Source organism: Homarus americanus, unplaced genomic scaffold, assembly GCF_018991925.1.
Source record: "Homarus americanus isolate GMGI-L3 unplaced genomic scaffold, GMGI_Hamer_2.0 scaffold32583, whole genome shotgun sequence".
Classification (NCBI taxonomy): domain Eukaryota; kingdom Metazoa; phylum Arthropoda; class Malacostraca; order Decapoda; family Nephropidae; genus Homarus; species Homarus americanus.
In genome coordinates, this window is record NW_024713129.1 from 34125555 (window position 1) to 34145129 (window position 19575).

Genomic DNA, 19575 nt, shown 5'->3' on the forward strand with positions numbered 1-19575 from the left:
CAACACCTACTTCACACCAAGACAGCGAATAATTTGAATTTAAACGTCATATATTTTGCACAAAAGATAAAATTTTTACTCTCCCTAATAAAATTCTTAAATTAGATTTAATATTTGTATGTCTTATGCAAATTTTAGCTTGTTTATATTCAAATTAATCACTATCTTATAAGAATTCCAGCAATGTAAATTATATTCTGGCCGGGTAATTCCTATGAATTTTATGAGCTAAAAACAAAAATCTCAAATAAATAAACAAATTATACTTCACCAGACACTATCTGTCACCTCACCTCCCACTCCCCCCTGCTCCCCCCCTCTTCCCACGCTCGCTGGCTCCCTCCCTCCTCCCACGCTCGCTGGCTCCCTCCCTCCTCCCACGCTCGCTGGCTCCCTCCCTCCTCCCACGCTCGCTGGCTCCCTCCTTCCTTGCGTTCCCAGACAAAAGTTTGGTGTTTTGTTTAGGCTTTAAGGTGTTTATTTTATATAATATCTCAGACTAAAGATAGGATAATATAATTTGCATTCATGAAATCCTTGCAAGAGGGAATAATTTGAACATAAACGTCATATATTTTGCACAAGATAAAATTAATCACCTGTATCACATTACAGTAGTGATTTAAGAGTAAGAGTGTATATGTACGTACATATACTGTATAGTGATTTAAGGGCGATTTATGGGAATTTTAGGAGTGTTTCTGACTATGCATTTTTATCTTTACTTTGTATATACTTTTCTGTGAGCTGGAACCAATTACCCAATATCCCATTAAAACAATGGCTTCGGTTAACGATCGACCCTCTGGAACGAATTGTGTTCGTTAACCGAGGGACCACTGTACATACAAAGAAAAGCCAAAAATGCATAAAGTCAGAAACACTCCTAAAATTCCCATAAATCGCCCTTAAATCACTATACAGTATATGTACATACATATACACTCTTATTCTTAAATCACTACTGTAATGTGATACAGGTGATTAATTTTATCTTGTGCAAAATATATGACGTTTATGTTCAAATTATTCACTGTTGCAAGGATTCCAGCAATGCAAATTATATTCTCCTAACTTTAGTCTGAGATATTATATAAGAAAAAACTGTAAGACTAAATTCCTGACTGGGCAGGTGGGGGAGAGGGAGGGAGCGAGCAGGAGGTGAGGTGATGTTTGACAGTTGGAGCTGAAGGTCTAATGTGTGTTTATTTATCAGTCCTTAAGTTACTAAGTTTCTCTCTTATAAGATGCCAGTGAAATGACCTGGGAGAATATAATTTACATTGCTGGGATTCTTGTAAGATATTGATTAATTTGAATATAAACAAGCTATAATTTGCACTAGACATAACAATTTTAGTACCATAATCATTTAGTACATGTACAGTACAGGTTTGCACTTAGGTAATTTTTTTCTTTTACGTTTATTTTAGTATGGTGTGTGCATGTAAATGAATGAAAATAAATGAAGAAATAAATGTAAATCTACCCAAAAAACAGTGTAAAAACTTTACATTACTAAAATGTACTACAGTACACTAATGTACTAAAACTTTTATCTCTTGTGCAAAATATATGATGTTTATATTCAAATTATTCACTGTCTTGCAAGGATTCCAGCAATGCAAATTATATTCTCCTAACTTTAGTGTGTGATATTATACAAGAACTTTAAAGCCTACTGTATAACCACCAAACCCTTGCTGGGAGGGGGGTAGGGAGGTGTGACAGTGACATGTTTGACAGTTAACGTTTAAGGTCTAGTGAAGTATTTATTTGTTTATGTATGTCTTTTAGATTGAGTTTTGGTTTTTTGCTTATAAAATGTCATAGAAGTGACTGGGGAGAATATACCGCATATACCCGTCTATAATTCTACCTCGTTTATAGGTCGACCCTGATTTTTGACCAAGAAATCGTTAATTTATGATATTCCTTGTTTTTAGGTCAACCCAAGTTTTTGAGGGTAATGGAACAACAAAACTGAGGCTCGCCGTGCCTGAAACACCGAGTAGTTTCAACAAAAATATTGTATATTTCCATTCAAGTATTTATTCAAGTCAATTAAGAGGGAATATTGTTATAATACAACAGTTTTTTTGAACTGAAAACCATTCAAAAAGCAATTACGGTAACATCTTTTGAACGAAAGAAAGCGAAAGTCATTGTTTTCGTCACGATTTTATCCCACTTTCCATTGTAATATGTATGTCATTTCAGCAAAAATATTACATTTCCATGAATGTATTATATCAAGCACAGTATGAATAGAATATCATTAATATAACAGTTTTTAACCGAAAACTATTAAAAAACGAGTAATATCTCTTGAACATCGGAAGGTTAGGTAAAGTCTTTTGTTTTCGTCATGTAGTTTATCCTATTTTACATTGAAATACATCACGTTTCAGCAAAACTGCTATTAATTCTGAGAATATGGAAATGTAATAATTTTGCTGAAATGACGTACGTATTACAGTGAAAAGTGGGATAAAATCGTGACGAAAACAATGACTTTTGCTTTCTTTCGTTCAAAAGATGTTAGCGTAATCGCTTTTCGAATGGTTTTCAGTTAAAAAACTGTTGTATTACAATAATATTCTATCCTGATTCACTTGTGATGTAACAGTTTTTTAACTGAAAACGATTCGAAAAACACGTGTACCGTCTAGCTGATACGGCAGAGCCCTGGTCGCAGAGGTGTTGTTTTTGCATCGGCCCTTCTTAAGCAGCCTTTAATATAAGCGTACGTTGAAATTGTGTTTACCGGTATAGTATTCTTATTTTCCCGAAATATGACAAGTTTGTATATAGTACAATGTTACAGTACTTTTAATTTACAAGTATTCATTTTTAAAAATACAAAAGACACCAAACAAATACCAGTACGGATATTTGCGCGACTCTCCCGCCAAAAAAGACCAAACAGCTGGTACTCTCTCCGTCAGCCCTACCAAAAATAGCCCAACGACATCTTTCTTGTTTATTCTCTTCCAATTTCTCACTTTAACTGGTATTTTCTACTTCACATTGCCTACATCAGATAAACTACAGTAATTGAGGTTAGACACTGTTATAAATTTGATAACCGGGTACTGGCAGGATGCTGTTAGAATCATCTGACCCTACCAACAGTGTTGCACTTCAGACACAGCTTTTTTTTTTTTTTTTTAATTTTTGGTGTCTCCATTTCTGTTAATTTTTTTTCTGTGGGGTTTGCACAATAATAAACTGTTTTACCTACAGTATTGTTAAACAATTTGGGAAAAGAAATACTCGGTAACTTAAAATTTTAAAGGGAAATTCTTGAAACTGGCAACTATGTGTAGATGACCTGACTCACATCATATTATGTCATCATGAGTAGCCTACGTGTATATTTCAAATTGTGTCTTGTTATAGTTTAAACGTGCTTGACCCATATTCTCTTCGGCATGGATTCAAGAAGAAACAAGTTCACAACAAAGTTCAAGCTCCGAGTGATTGAATATGCAGAACAGACTAAGAACTGTGCAGCAGCAAGGGAATTTAAGGTTTCCCAAAAAAATGTTAGAGACTGGAAAAGGCTCTCTCCACAACTTAAGCTTATGCCAAAAAACAAATGTGCTAACAGAGAAAAGTGTAACAAGTGGCCACAGTTGGAAGTTGAAGTGGCAAAGTATGTCAGTGAAAACCGACAGAATGGATATGGTGTTTCCCGAGGATCAATTCGAATCTTTGCCTTGAAACTAGCAAGGAAATTAGGCATCACAGATTTTAAGGCGAGTCATGGTTGGTGCACAAGATTTATGAAAAGAAATGATTTTGTACTGAGACAGAGAACGAAAATAGCACAGCTTCTTCCACAAGAACTTGATGACAAGGTTATTGAATTTCATAGGTTCATAATCAAACACCGGAAGAAGAACCCATATAGACTTTCGTGTATTGGAAACATGGACGAAACGCCCATGAATTTTGATATGCCAGTCAGTCAAACAGTGGATAAAGTTGGTGAAAAAACAGTTTTAGTTAAAACTACTGGACAAGAAAAATCAAGATTCACAGTTGTGCTATCATGTATGGCTGACGGCACAAAGCTGACGCCTGTGGTAATATTTAAAAGGAAAACAATTCCAAAGCCAAATTTTCCAAAAGGTATAATCATCCATGTGCATGAGAAAGGATGGATGGATGAAGGCGGCATACAAATATGGCTTAAAAAAAGTCTGGAACTTTCGACCAGGGGGACTGCGCAAAGAAAAAAGTCTTCTTGTGTGGGATATGTTTCGGTCACATCTGTTAACAGTGTTATTGCTGGGATTAGGAAGGAAAACACTGATACAGCTGTGATTCCTGGTGGATTAACAAGTCTTGTCCAACCACTGGATGTTTCCATAAACAAACCATTTAAAGATGCGGTGAGAGTGAAGTGGAACAACTGAATGATAGAAGGCGATAAGACATACACAAAGGGAGGCAACATCCAAGCTCCATCACTAGCAACATTATGTGAATGGATTGTAGAGGCTTGGGATACAATCAGACCAGAAATTGTGGTGAAATCTTTTAAGAAATGTGGGATTTCGAATGCTCTTGATGGAACAGAAGACGACTTGTTGTGGGATTATGAGGCTAATGAGAGCGTGAATGAGGATGAAGATATTGGTGATCCTATGGCTGATGATGGTGTTGATCCATATGACGATGCTGTTCAAGGAGAGGACTGGGAGGAGCTGTTTGGTGCTGATGACAAGGAAAATGATTTTGATGGATTTTAATGAAAATATTCAGAAATATGTTATCATATTTATTCAAGTGAATTAGGATAGAATATTATTGTAATACAACAGTTTTTTAACTGAAAACCATTCAAAAAGCGATTACGGTAAATCTTTTGAACAACGAAAGAAAGCGAAAGTCATTGTTTTCGTCACGATTTTATCCCACTTTCCACTAATACGTACGTCATTTCAGCAAAAATATTACATTTCCATATTTATTTCTGAGAATATATTCATTCAGGCACAGTTAAGGTAAAATAAACTTGTGATGTAATATTTTAATGAAAATATTTAGAAATACGGTATCGTAGTTTTCTTTTGTTTCAAATTTAATTAACAAAGATTGATGTTTCATATTTAATGAAAAAAAATTTATGTATCTGTAAATAAACTTTTAAAAATGAATACTTTACGTTTTACATCGTCTTGTGCTACCATACCATGTATTTGGCTACTTTGGGCTTGCTATGATGACGCAAGAGATCTGCCCTGGCAACTGTGCCGACACTCACAGCTGGTGGTGTGTCGTTTCCATTGTTTACTGGCAGTTACTGGTAAATATTTTTCAACCTAACGAAACTATTACATATGTAGAGGTCGACCCCCAATTTTATGCCAAAAAATTTTGTCTTAAAAACTCGAACTACATACGGGTATACCCGGTAATTTACATTGTTGGAATTCTTTTAAGATAGTGTTTGCACCCATGACGATGCTTCTCCATATGAAACTGAAGAAAATAAGACCCGGGTTGTAGCTGTAGTAAAATTTGTGTAAAAAAAAGTATGTTTTAATTAATTTTAACTGCCGACTGGTTCGACAGTTAGATGACGTCACATCTTGAGAGAAACCCACAACGTTGATGCACTCAATATTTATTGGTCGATATGGTCAAACCCTGTCAAGAATGAGACACTCGTTAACTACTGATTACATTCCATTATATGTATACATTATATGTCAGTTAGTAGATACATTATTCTGTATGGTTATTATCCAAATTGCTTTACGCTCTGTGTTTATGTAGTTCCCAACATTTCACCACAATACAAACAATCACTGTTCTTTCACTCAAGTGTGTGGGCTTATAGCTCCACTTAACTCCTAGTATCGCTCCAAGTAGCTCCTGATTATAGCTAGTGTGTGTACACTCAAAGGGGCTGGACGATACTGCCAGCTAGAGGCACCCTGAGACCTACCTTTGGTCGTGCCAACAGAAAGGCTTGTTGTGCACCCACACACATCTGGTGAGGTCACAGGTCGGGCAATCAGTTGAGGTCCTGCTGTATGTTATCGTCTAGGGGGCGTGGGCTGACTCACCATCGTCTCCTTGCTTAGTATACAACAACACTTTTCTCATTACTTTTATCACTCTCCCATAATTGCAATAACACTGCGTGCGAGGGCGGCGATAACATAATGCTATTTAATGTAAATAATTGGAGCAATAGAAGTGACTAACCACTAATAGTAAAGAAAAAAAGCAAGATGGTTTGCGTAACGCCAACATATGTAAGTGTGTACACGTGAAAACATATCGTCATTTCTGTACATAAGAATATGAAAGCAACATTTATTGTTTATATACAGGTACTCTACGACGGGGTTAGGGACCGACATCCAGGTCATAAGTCGAAATGGTCGTAAGTCGGAAATGCTTAAATAACACATAGAAAATCGAAAATGGGTGTCTCTTTTTCTTCTCAGCACCACAAACACTCACTTTTAAGCTTGCCAGCCATTTTAAAGTGAATTACAGATGAAAATTTTGTCTGTGTACTGACTTTGGGTCTCAAAAATACATAATTTGACCAAATTTTGGTACTACTGAGGCATGTCGTAAGTGCGGGTGGACGTAAGTTGAGTAGGTCGTAAGTCAGGGAGTACCTGTATGTTTTAATGAATGCTTATGAATATAAAACAAAAATTCTATTCACCAATGGTGGTAAACTCAAAAACATAAGGACAGCCAATGTTGTGTGAGTTTTTACTCACATGATGAAGTTCCTAGGTTATCAGGTTCCTCAACTGAAGCTGTAGCTTTCCATAAAGATGCCACAGCTGTTGCTGAAGTTGTTACTGAACCTGTAGTTGTTACTGAAACTGCAGCTAATGCTGAATTTGATGTAGCTGAACCTGAAGTTGATGGTGTAGCTGCAGCTGAAGTTGATGGTATTGCTGTACCTGAAGTTGATGGTGTAGCTGTGCCTGAAATTGATGGTGTTGATGGTGCAGCAGTCGCTGAAGTTGAATGTTTAGGCCTTCGAAAAATAAAACTGTCTAAAGAACCGTGCACATCTGCTTTCTTTTTCTCATTATACATCTTTATGTAGAGATCATATTTGTCTTTACGTCCCTGTTAATTTTATTGCTTCATTCTGTTAATGGATCCACTTCAGAATATATGTTCATTGCTTACTCCATCCACAGACCTCTCACCTTTTCCTTCTCATTTTAACACATCTAGTTTCTTGGCTAAGTTTATACACTTTCTTTTAGCTTTTGAACCAGCACTACCATCACTTGCTCTCTTGCTCATGTTGAATAGGGACATAAAAATGCCTTAAGAAACCTGAGGAAATTTGTCTCCTGTTCAGATGCGTGAAAATAAAAGGCCCGCCAAGCTGCAACTGTTTATACTAGTGATGCTGGCGTCACCACTCACAAGCCCGACAGCCTCCTTGAGCAAGGCGGTTTTTTTTTTGTGTACTGTATACTGTACGTATCAGGATTTAGTTATTATTTACATGAATTTGTAATTTTATTTTGCAGGAAAGCCTCCGATAATGACGGTTCTACTAACGACGATTCATATTTAAGACCCTGGTTAATTTAGGACCCAATTCAATTCACACCATTATTTTCTTCGTATTTACGATGAAAATAAAATAAAAATAAAATAAAATTACATTTTCTTATACAGTACAGTATAAATAATAAGTAAATCCCGATATGTATTATAGAAAAAAAAACACGCCTTGCTCAAGGAGGCTGTCGGGCTTGTGAATGGTGACGCCAGCATCACTAGTATAAACAGTAATATAAATAGTAGTTTTGCTGAAACGTGATGTATTTTAATGTAAAATAGGATAAAATACATGACGAAAACAAAAGATTTTACCTAACCTTCCGATGTTCAAGAGAAGTTACTCGTTTTTTTTAATAGTTTTTGGTTAAAATACTGTTAAATTACAATGGTATTCTATTCATACTGTGCTTGATATAATGCATTCACGGAAATGTAATATTTTTGCTGAAATGACGTACGTATTACAGTGGAAAGTGGGATAAAATCGTGACGAAAACAATGACTCGCTTTCTTTCGTTCAAAAGATGTTTCCGTAATCGCTTTTCGATTGGTTTTCAGTTAAAAAACTGTTGTATTACAATAATATTCTATCCTAATTGACTTGAATAAATACGATACCATATTTCTGAATATTTTCATTAAAATCCATCCAAATCATTTTCCTTGTCAACGTCTGCAGCACCAAACAGCTTCTCCCAGTCCTCTCCTTGAACAGGGCTAGAGGGTACGTGTTTTTCGAATCGTTTTCAGTTAAAAAACTGTTACATCACACGTATATTTTACCTAAACTGCGCCTGAATGAACATATTCTCGGAAATAAATAGTAGTTTTGCTGAAACGTGATGTATTTCAATGTAAAATAGGATAAAATACATGACGAAAACAAGACTTTGCCTAAGCTTCTGATGTTCTTGAGATGTTATTCGTTTTTTTTAATAGTTTTCGGTTAAAATACTGTTATATTACAATGATATTCTATTCATACTGTGCTTGATATAATACATTCACGGAAATGTAATATTTTTGCTGAAATGACGTATGTATTACAGTGGAAAGTGGGATAAAATCGTGACGAAAACAATGACTTTGAAATATAATGCAATATTAACCCCTAGATCAGTTAATTCGGACAATCGGCTAAAACGGACACCCTTCCCCCCTATTAGTCCAAATTAACGAGGGTCGACTGTATACATATTATTAATGATTTGTGTTGTCCATTTTGCAAAAATAATTATTAATTCCATCAAATACATATTCAGTAATAAACAATAATTAATATTTTGTACAATGAAAGACAAAAGTCGTGTCGTGAAATTTGGTGAAAACATATGCTAAAGGGCTAAACTTTTGGTGCACTCTGTCTTGTGGTAGGGGGCTCTCATAATGTTTCACGAGTTACAGTATATTTAATCTTCAGACAAAACTGCTACACCACTTTTGTTTTGGATTGTACATATTCTTAATAAGGTAAATGTCACTGTTTCCCTGAGTGTGCACGTATACGTTAGCGTTCCACTATCAGTCTCTCACTTTTTTTATTTACCATCAGTGGTTACTTCTACTGTACATTAAATAACAGTAATTAAAACATACATATTTTTTTTACATTAATTTTACTACAACAACAACCAGGGTCTTATTTTCTTCATTATCAGATGGATAACTTACAGTACATTATGGGTGTAAACACTGACATCAACAATGGTGCCCCATCTCCTCTAGTGTGACCATATTATTATTGATTTATATTGTATAAGGATCATTCATAAACATTAATTACAGAATATAGTTTGCATTTTTCATTAATTTTATTGTTTGGGGGGAAAAGAGCCACACAAAAGATATGAAAAGGTCACACTTGGGAACGCATCTCATTATTATTGCTTTAATTTAATGGTAATTAATGATTCATGAGACAATGATTCACCTTACACTGCAATATTGGAGGACACATTACCGTCGTTACTCGTGACCTTGTTGTACTTTTTATTCGATTTATGTTGTAAATACGAATGAAATAATGGTGTAAATTAAATTGGGTCTTAAATTAGCCAGGGTTTTAAATGTGAATCGTCATTAGTAGAATCGTCGTTATCGGAGGCAGGAATTCCTTGCTATCCGTGATTGATTTTTTAACACCCCTATCGATATTTGGAAAACATACCTAACTTATTCGCAAATTAAAAATTTTGATACCTTGCAGTAATATATCAAACCGGGTTGGCTTGCCGAAGCTCTCATATTCTGGCATAAGGCCTGCTACCCACGAGCATTTTTTCTGTGTACAGTGGGGTATGCTATAACGAATCTAATTGGTTCTAGAACCTTGTTCGTTATAGCATTCGTTCGTTATAGGATTAATCCGTTCCAGGCCCCCAAATACAACCACTTAACACTGAAAAATATATTGTAAAAATTGTAAAAAAGTGCATAAATATGCATCTAAACCCCTGAAATAAAGAATATCATTAATACTTGTAATAAAAAAACAATAAATTAGTAAAAAAAAAAAAAAAATTTTTTTAAATAATATTCGTTGTAGGAGTTTCGTTCGTTATAGCATTCTCAATTTTATAGGTAAAACCGTTCGTTATAGGAATATTCGTAGTAGGATCCGTTCATTATAGCATACCCCACTGTACAGACCTGCACAGTTTAGAAATTAATGAAGTTCAATGGGACGGAGAACGTGTAGGAAACTTTATGCCTTGGAAACGCTCACCCCACACCTGTACCTGTATTTCCAAACCGCGGCATGAAAAAAAATATGCCGTGCGTTCTAGAATTCTTCATGTGATGAGCATGTTTTTCCCGCACCTCGGATGTGGTGCATTTATGGTAGGGTCTGGAAGTATCTGATTATTTTTGTCAGATGCAGGCGAACTGAAGCATGAAAAACATGCCAGTGTGAACACGTGCCTTCTCCTGCTTGGGACAAAAGCGCTCGTGTTAAGTAGGCTTAAGTAAGGCCCGGCATAATGAACGTGTGTGAGTGTGTGTGGACTTGGTTGGTCGCCAAGTTGGACGTCACTTTAGGTACATCACCTTACCTCTTCTCCTACCAGGCAAAGCTGTGTTATTGTTATTTTTCATCTTGTATTTTCGGGTAGATATATGCAAGTTTCTTCATGTTTTTTTTTTACTCTGTTACATGCACACACAATCTTTATACAGAAGGTGCCAAAAAAAAAAGAAGAAGAAAGATATGATTATCATAAGGTCAAAAAGTGGATCGTGGAAGCGGGAAGGGGAAGGGGGAGAGCGTCTTGGTGAGTGTGGGTGATGAAAAATGACCCACATGCATCCAGTGTGTATTATATTCTCTCCATAAAGGAGCCAAGCTGTGAGTTGCTTTATTGTAATTTTTCAACTCGTATTTTCAGGTAGAAAAACGCAATTTTCTTTTCTATTTTTCTTTTGTTCAGTTACATGCACACAATCTTCATACAGAGTACAGAGTGTGCAAAAAAAATAAATAAAGAAAGAAATGATTATCATAAGGTCAAAAACATAAAGATTATAAACATTCCTTATGACCGTAGGAGTCGCCCAGGTTGTGGGAGGAGAGAGTGGCATTGGAGATCTCAGCCTCTACAGGCTCCTGCACTCAGTGAAACTATTGTCAACCGGCAATATGGTATTTTTTTTTATTAGTTCAGGTATAATTTTTATTTATTCCTCACATTACTGTTACAGTCAGTTCTGCTATAATGCGATAGTTGTGTTCTTGTAAAACATCGTGTTATAGAAATTCGCGTAATAGAAATAACGGCTTATGGAGAAAATAGGGTTAGGTGCAGATTACTACCTTACTCGAAATCGAAAAAAATTTAGTAGTTAGCCTAACACAAAGGTTAGCACAGTCTAAATAAATGTTACATTCATATCTAATATTGAAATCATACAGTAAATGTAACACTTTACCTTGAAAAAATATGAATATAACTTGATGGGGGAGAAGGGTGATTTTGAGGTTGATAACATCGAGCTTCTCTTCAAGGGTTATAGCCTTCCTTTTACGATCATCACCGGGAATGCGATCACCAGAACGCTTCTTGGAGATATTCTTCTTTACCATATTCACAGTTAATACCACAAAATTGGAGAAATAGTAAGCAAAAATCGCGTTACAGCAAACAAGCGTTCGCGTTATACAAATATCATTCCTCTATTCATAAATCACGTTAGAGCCAATTCGCGTTGTCAAAACACTCGTTATAGCAGAACTCGCTGTACTACAGTATACACAGCGATCCAGGTCCCTAATAGCTTCAGGTAATGAAGAGTGTACAGTATAGTCTGGATTTACGCGGTTTTTGTTTACGCGTTTGATCATTTACGCGGTGCCTTGCCAGAATGAAATGTTTTAATTACGCTGTAAATTTCGCCATTTACATGGCGAGCGGCTGGAGAGGTCCAGACGCGCCGCGCCATTTATTACTCACGCAGTCCATTCTTGACCATACGCGGGAAGCAGCACGGTGAGGGGTGCGCATTAGGTCGCTCTTACGTTATTGCTGACGTCATATGATGTATTGGACTGTGATTGGGCCACGCATTCCCTCCGCCGCTAGCTGTGATTGGTCTAATGTAACATGACGTGCCCTGCCACCAGAAGTCGCTGACCTAGCCGTGCCAGTCTCACTGTTCTCAGTCCTCGTATACAGTTCTCTCTTGTGCCCGCTATTCCCCTCACAATGGCTTCCGCTGGACCCCCACCACCCAAGAAAAACCTTGAATTACCTGGACCAAGCCATGATTATGTGAAGGAAATCATCGAGTTGGGGGAGAAAATTAAGCTCATCCTTGACAACGACCCAGACAAGCATCGGTATGAAGTGTCTAATAACCATCTGACGAAAGTTATGGAGCCGTATATCCAGATCTATCTCGACAACATCAATGCTAGTCATCAACGTAGTATTAAGGACTTCTTCGCCCGCAACCCACCACAACCACAGCCAGCCCAAGTCAGTGATAGTGACAGTGAGGATATGGAGTTTGAGGGGTTTGTCTGGGAGGCCCTGCAAAGCAAGTAGTGAAACTGATTCACCGGAGGGCAACTAATCTGCCCTCTGCCTCGGAACCAGCCGCCATCCCCGTGTGCCCAGCCATCTTTTCTACTAACGTAAGTGTTAAAAAACCTAATATTATTGATATTTCTCTTAAATATTAATTGTGTGTGCATACCATCATAAAATTAAGATGTTATTTTTACTACAACGTACGTATAGTGTCGGAAAAAGTGGAGTTTGGGGTTGGCCCAGTCTCTATTTCAATTAATCCCATATGTTCTGTTATTTCGTTTACGCGTTTCTCGTTTATCGCAGACCGCCACGGGTTCAATTGACCGCGTAAATGCAGACTATACTGTATAGAAAAATATGTGGTGAAAGTTGCTGTCTGAGATGTAGGAATGCATCCCATATGATAACTGGGGTATTCCTGTACAGTGCTTTTTTTTATATTAAGGGATACACCAAATAGTAAAATCTATTCTCTGGCTGGGTACCGGATATGTTGGACAACATATGTTGGATAACAGAGTTTGTGTTGATTTCTATATAAATAGGCTAGGCTAATGGGAAAGCCTACACCTGCACTCCCAGGGGGAGTCTGGGCCTCCCCCTTTTTCCTCAGAAAATTCCATTTTTGTATTTAGTAAAAGGTAATTACTATTGACCTTAGAATATCTCTTAATATCATGTGCACATGGCTTAAAAATGGCCTCAAAATGCCCATGATATTGGCCAGATTTCAAAAAAAATTCTGGGGGGGAGTTACAGTACCCCCCAGCTGGGTGGGCTCACTGTGCTTTTTATGTCCCCCCACCCACAACTCCGTGGAATCCTCCCCCATGTGATATTCCTGGATCTGCCCCTGACTTTTACAATTGTCTGGTACCTTAAAAAGATTCCACTTTCATGACCATCCATCATCTCTCCTTATTTATATTTTTGTCCATGAAGAATTCTAGTTTTCAATAAATATTATACTATTGTAATGGGGTGTATTTTCTACTGCACAAGACTATGTACATGTATTTTATTTATTTACTGAATGAACACTGCTGATTACTCCTCACAAGATCAATACAGGTATCCCCGATTTACGATCTCCCTATCTATGATATTTCGCTTGAATGATGGTGATGTATTAAGACCACCACCCCTATTTACAATAAAAAGATTCTCTGAACGATGGATCATTGTCAGGCCAAAATCGCTGATGTGTGGAATATGGAACGTATCACTCGCTGCACTTATCAGCTGCGGTCTACCTGGCCACCCAGTACACTACAGTCCCAAGCTTTGTTCCATGGTGATCGCACATGCCCTTGAGCGTGTAGCTCAAGGATTATCAGTCAGTATCGGTGTTGTTACTTATCTTTTTTTACAATAAGAGGACATCACTAACATCAACATTGTACTGTACTGTACTCTGTTTTGGCGACTGTGAAATGATTTTTCCTAATTTTTGTGAATGTAAAATTAGATTTGTAAAGTAGCTAAATATATTCACTTGAGTACTGTACTCGAGTAACATTTTTGGGTACAGTACGCCCGGATAATTATGGATTTTTATTTCGCGGTCCTCTATTACGTGGATGACACCCTGGATGTACCCAAGAAGGTCTGCAGGTAGTTTTAAAGTTGCCGGCATTTTTGCAGTTGGGACAGGGAGCCATTCGTTCTAGAGACACTAATTTCCTTTACCTGTATTGTTTACATGTGTGTGTATTTGCTATTTTCGGACTTTTGCATCTTTCGGACTGGGGTCTGCCCCAATTAGTCCAATTTATCGAGGTTTTACTGTACCTGTAGTTCACTTAATCGAGTTAAAAAATTATTGAAAAAATTTATTCTGCTGAATCAGAAGTACGTTATTATGGATTCCGTTAAATTGAGAGTATACTATACTTTAACTTTTACTTAAGTATGGTTTTCTAGTAGTTTTACTCCAATATACGTAATTGGAAAAAACAAAAATGGTTACTCATTACTTGCAAATGAATAATATATATTTAATTAATTAATTAATTATTTATTATCCATAATAAAAGAGCTGTGTGGGTGTAGGGTATAGTGTGTGTGGAGCCGTGAAGGGTACTGTGTGTGTGATGGGAGACACACGCAGTTATATACTTCGAGGTCTGGTGAGGTGACGTGAGGTCAGGTCAAGTGGCAGTGGCCATGGCAGTGGACTTCCCTTTAATCTTCTTGTGTCCATAGCACCTTGACCACCCAACTCTCCTCGCCTACCGTCCTATCCCCCCCTCCCCCCCTCCCCCATCAAATCCCCTCTTTTCTCCCTCACCTTTCCTTCAGGGGCCTGGTCTTCCCTTAAGACGTCAGTTGCTTTTTGTATATACAGTACAATACCTGTACCTAAAATGAATTTCAAAGAGGTTATGATTCTAAAATGCTTTACATAATTCCACTGAGATATAAAGCCTGTATCTATAGATGTGTGTGAAACTGAAGTGTATTTAAAATTCTGCTTAAATAACTGAAGTAACCCCCACCCACACACTTAGTAGCTACGTGGCATACCCAGGGGATGGAATGGAGTTAGTGAGGCTATCCCAACATTATGTGACCTATCTCTCTAGCTTAACACCCCACTACCTGCAACTGTTGTGTGTGAGCTTCTGTTTAGTCATGTTGGGCTTATTATTTATTATTTAAATAAGTTGTTACACCCCAGGGGGCGACAAGCCAAGTCACAAGACTATGTGGTCATACACTAATACATTGGTACTCGTGTCTCGCAGGACTTGTGATATTGAGACAATATTGATATGATTTAAGGACAGTGGGAGTTAGCACCCACCAAAGCGTGGGTGGCGTACAAGAATTAAAACTAATTTATTACAAATAAGTAGGTGGTTAGTGACTCTCCCTGTCGTAGGAGGTCCCTGACAGTGGGACAGTCAAGGTAATAGTGTTGAAATGGTGTTCGAGTTGGGACAGTTACAGAGATTACAGGAAGAGAAGTAGGAGTCATCCCCCACCTCAGATACTTGCCAGATAGGTCTGTTTCCTCACCTAATGCGATCAAAGACAACATTATGTCTGTGGACCATAAGTCCACGTCGACAATACTTGTGTGAATAAGGAAGAAGGTGATCATAGCGTTGGATGGATATACTCTCAGCCCGTTCACCAGCCCTGCGACGGATTGTAGGGAGAAGAGCGGCTGAACCTATTGTTTTTCAGTAGGTCATGCTGGGCTTTTATTTAAATCTGAAAGATCCTGATTGGACAGCCATAATTCTGAGAATCAAGTTATTGATTAATCTCAATAGAAAAATTTGCAAATAAACATGAGTAATGCTATGTGTGTTATTTTTATTTTTAGTTAACTAAATTTTTATACAAATTTACTATGAATTTATTTTAATATTTGAAACAAAATTTTTTGGGCTACTTTTTACTTTCAGTACTTGAGTACTTTATGAATTGAGATATTTTTTTTTTTACTTCTACATAAGTACATTGAACTTTGGATACTTTTACTTCTACTTGAGTAACATTTTGCCAATGTAACAATACTTTTACTTAAGTAACAAAGTCCAGTACTTTTTACAACTGCGTAAAGTGAACAGTGTCAGCCGCTATCATTGTTTTTGTGTTATCATCAATCGTTCTGCTTTTTGTGACTGAAGTGGTGAGCAGTGTGACTTTGAATATGTGTGGGAAGGCCAAGGCACCCAGGAAAACCATGTCTCTGGAGGTGAAGCTTGACAATGTGAAGCTGTGTGGGAGTCAGAGTGACTTCTCCTTAGCCTCAGAAGGGCCATATGATCACGACCAGGCATGTTCTTAATGCTGTGGTGAGTGTTGTTTAATTGTGTTTTATGTGTATTATTATTTTAGGAATTTTATTTTCGGTGATACCTATGGGTGTCGGACTGACTGAGAACGTATTCCTTTGAACCTCATGTTATAATGATCGCAATTTATGATATTTTGACCTGCGATGGATTTTCAGGAATGCTACCCCATCGTAAATAGGGGGATACCTGTACTGTGTCATTACTAGTGAACACACAGTGATTAGGACAGACAATTTACCCCTGAATGTAAATATGACATGGATACACTTCCTACTACAGTAGTTCGTTCTAGGATCTGGATTACTGCTCATACATGACAGACTTACTTGTACCCTGTAAGGACATGCCGAGCCTACCTCATGGCTGGGAAGAGAGGTCCTCCTCCCTTCTGGGTCAAGACTCATGCCTAAGTGTGGATGCATGGAGTCTGAGCTGAGTATAATAATAATAATAATAATAATTAACGGTTTATTGAAAGAGCATGGTAGCAGGAAGGCTGAAAATATACAATTACATAATTGGGGAATGGGTCTCTTGATTTACAAATGATGTACAAGTAACATAAGTGATACAAATATGATATATAATAATTAGGTGTTGATAATTTTTACAATGGTTGGGACTGGGCTGTTCTTGTAGCAATCAATTCGTGCTCGTATGGGCTGGATGCGGTTGGGCAGGTGTGTGGCCATGTGGCCAGGACAGTAGCTTGGGGCAATGCAGGTGTGCTCCATCCTTCAGGTTAGGTCAGGTTAGGTACGGGGAGTGGCGTTACGCAGCACCTGACAGATTCCCGTCTGTATTTTCCTCTCAAAATATTTACAGTACTTACACGCTGAGTAAGTGCTAGGCACGTGGACATGAAAAATCACTTGTCCAGCCCCTAGTCCAGTCTGCTGGGCACTGCTTATCTGCATAGCCTGGATTGTATTAAACTACACTTCCAAATTGGAAAAAAAAGTGGTTACAGATTTTATGATGTTGGCTTACCTGTATACGTACTGTATAATGAGGTTAAAGTATTATGGAGGTACAGAGTACTGAGAAAATGCCTTAGCGGACTGTGGGAGTGTATTAGAGTGTTCGTTTTCAGAATGATTCAGAGGGGATATGGAGTAAAGTTGGTAGGCATGTATAGCAAGGGCCAGTGCAATTGAATTAATTTTTACATTTTCAGTGATTGAGATAAAATATTAAAATAGTATATCAAGGAGGGATCCTCTGACACTCCCTGCTGAGTCATAAACTAATTAAATCACTTAATATAAACACACCTCTGTATTGTTCTTGTGTCTGAATTTAAGAACCTTTTCAATTTGTAGGTGGAGCTGCAGCAATGGCTGGAAGTGCTGTGATTGGTGGAATGTTACTGGCCATGATTGAAGGTGTGGGCATCCTGCTTACACGCTTTACCTCTGAGCAGTTCAAGCCCATAGCCCCAGGAGAAATGGGTGACCCATCGGTCTTAGGTCCTCCTCAACCCATGACCTTAAACCCAGAAGCAAATTACCAATAAATGTGTTAACTTACACCATCTCTATCAGATATGCTTAGAATTTAAGTAAGACAGATGACTTTTATGCTCCTGATAAAAGGCACTTGGAGGGGGGGCATTGATGAATACACCAATTTTTTTTAAATAGATTACCGGTATCACCGGTAATAATTTATTTACATAACCTTAAAATATAATAAATTTCCTATTTTTTGACACTGGTTTCATCATAATTGTGTAATGGGTTACAGAAATACACAGAAAATACATCACTTCAACTTTAACCACAATTATCTCAAAAAGTGATTTTGGCCTATTCTCAGAGTGCCTCATATGTACCATGAGAAATATTTGAGCATTTGCAAAAACTTTATATTGTCAAATGTCCTTTTATAATAAGGAAAAGGCCAGGATACACTACCTGGAAATTCAGGATAAATGATATGCTTACAGCATATGGTAGATATTGTGCATTGTGGACTTAAATGAATGAAAGGCAGTAAGTGTGTTAGTTTTAAAGGTAGCATTTGGCTTTGATAGCTGTAATTGTCATCCTGGTAGTTCCTAATTGTTTTTCCTGAGGAATGGGATGATAATTCCATCTTGTGTTTACAGTCTGCAGTCACTAATGAGGTACTGTATATTTTTTTTTTTTTTTTTATTTTGTGTCAAGTGCAGAAGGTATGGAAAATAGTTGTCTTTAGAATGTGTGGAAAATGTTTTGTATTAGTCTTTCCAATATTCTTGTTGAGTTAAGATGTAGATGGATGGTTTGGTTGTTACACTTCATCATTGTCTTAGGGATTATTGCTTCATTCCCATGTAATGTGATAGAGCACTTTGTTTTCTTTTGCTAAATGACGTGGGAGTGAAGCACATGTGGAGCATTTTTCTCCATGTAAATACTGTACAGTATGTCTGTGAATTCACAGAAGGTACGTTAAATTTATCTTACTTTTTTTTATAGGTTATCTTAATATGTAATTATGAACTTGTAATATTTAGATGTATGATTTTTAAAATGGAAATGTTGTTTTTTATAAAAAAAATAAAAACACTTATTAGACTTTATCAACATCTTATAGCATCCTGAAACATGTTTAATGTTTATAAAGTGACTTATGTAACAGATGAATATAATACAGTACAATGTTCTGTCCAATATTTTTATTTTTCATTGCATTGCAATACAGTATATATTACAGGAATTGTTCTGTCTCTGTGATGTCAATACTCTTAATTTATTAGATAGGGCCATCTGGACTAGGTACACCATGCAACTCAGGCTACTCCAAACCTTCTTCCTGCCTTCAAGATACTGTATACTCACAAAAAGATTGCTCATATCTGTCTTAGCCAGTGTTCATAGACCATCTTTTCAAGACTGGGCATCAAAGTCAGGTTCTTCACTCAACAGGTCTGTAAATTTTTTCACCATTATTCTAGTTACATTTGTCCAAAATTGCATAGTTTAGACCAAGCTTGTTGCCAATTTGTTCACTGACAAAAAGCATACTAATTTTATATTGGATTATTCCCTTACCTCAGTAGTCAGGGCTGGATTAGTTTGACAGCCAATCATGCATATGATCTAAATTATCGCTTAAGGGTTTTCATACGTAAATTTGCATATGAATTAAAAAATTACAAAATAATTTTGTTTGCA

The 19575-nt window shown here is 37.1% G+C and overlaps 1 protein-coding gene across 1 annotated transcript in view; it reads left to right on the top strand.

The window, feature by feature from the left end:
• Positions 1–19066, top strand: part of LOC121869912 (mitochondrial import inner membrane translocase subunit Tim17-A-like) — a 77705-nt gene extending 58639 nt beyond the window's left edge. Inside the window, exon 5 of the mRNA XM_042371481.1 lies at positions 17737–19066. Coding sequence (XP_042227415.1) covers positions 17737–17769 — 33 coding nt within the window. The 3' untranslated portion in view covers positions 17770–19066. The remainder of the gene's footprint in view (positions 1–17736) is intronic.
• The last annotated feature ends 509 nt before the right edge of the window (positions 19067–19575 follow it).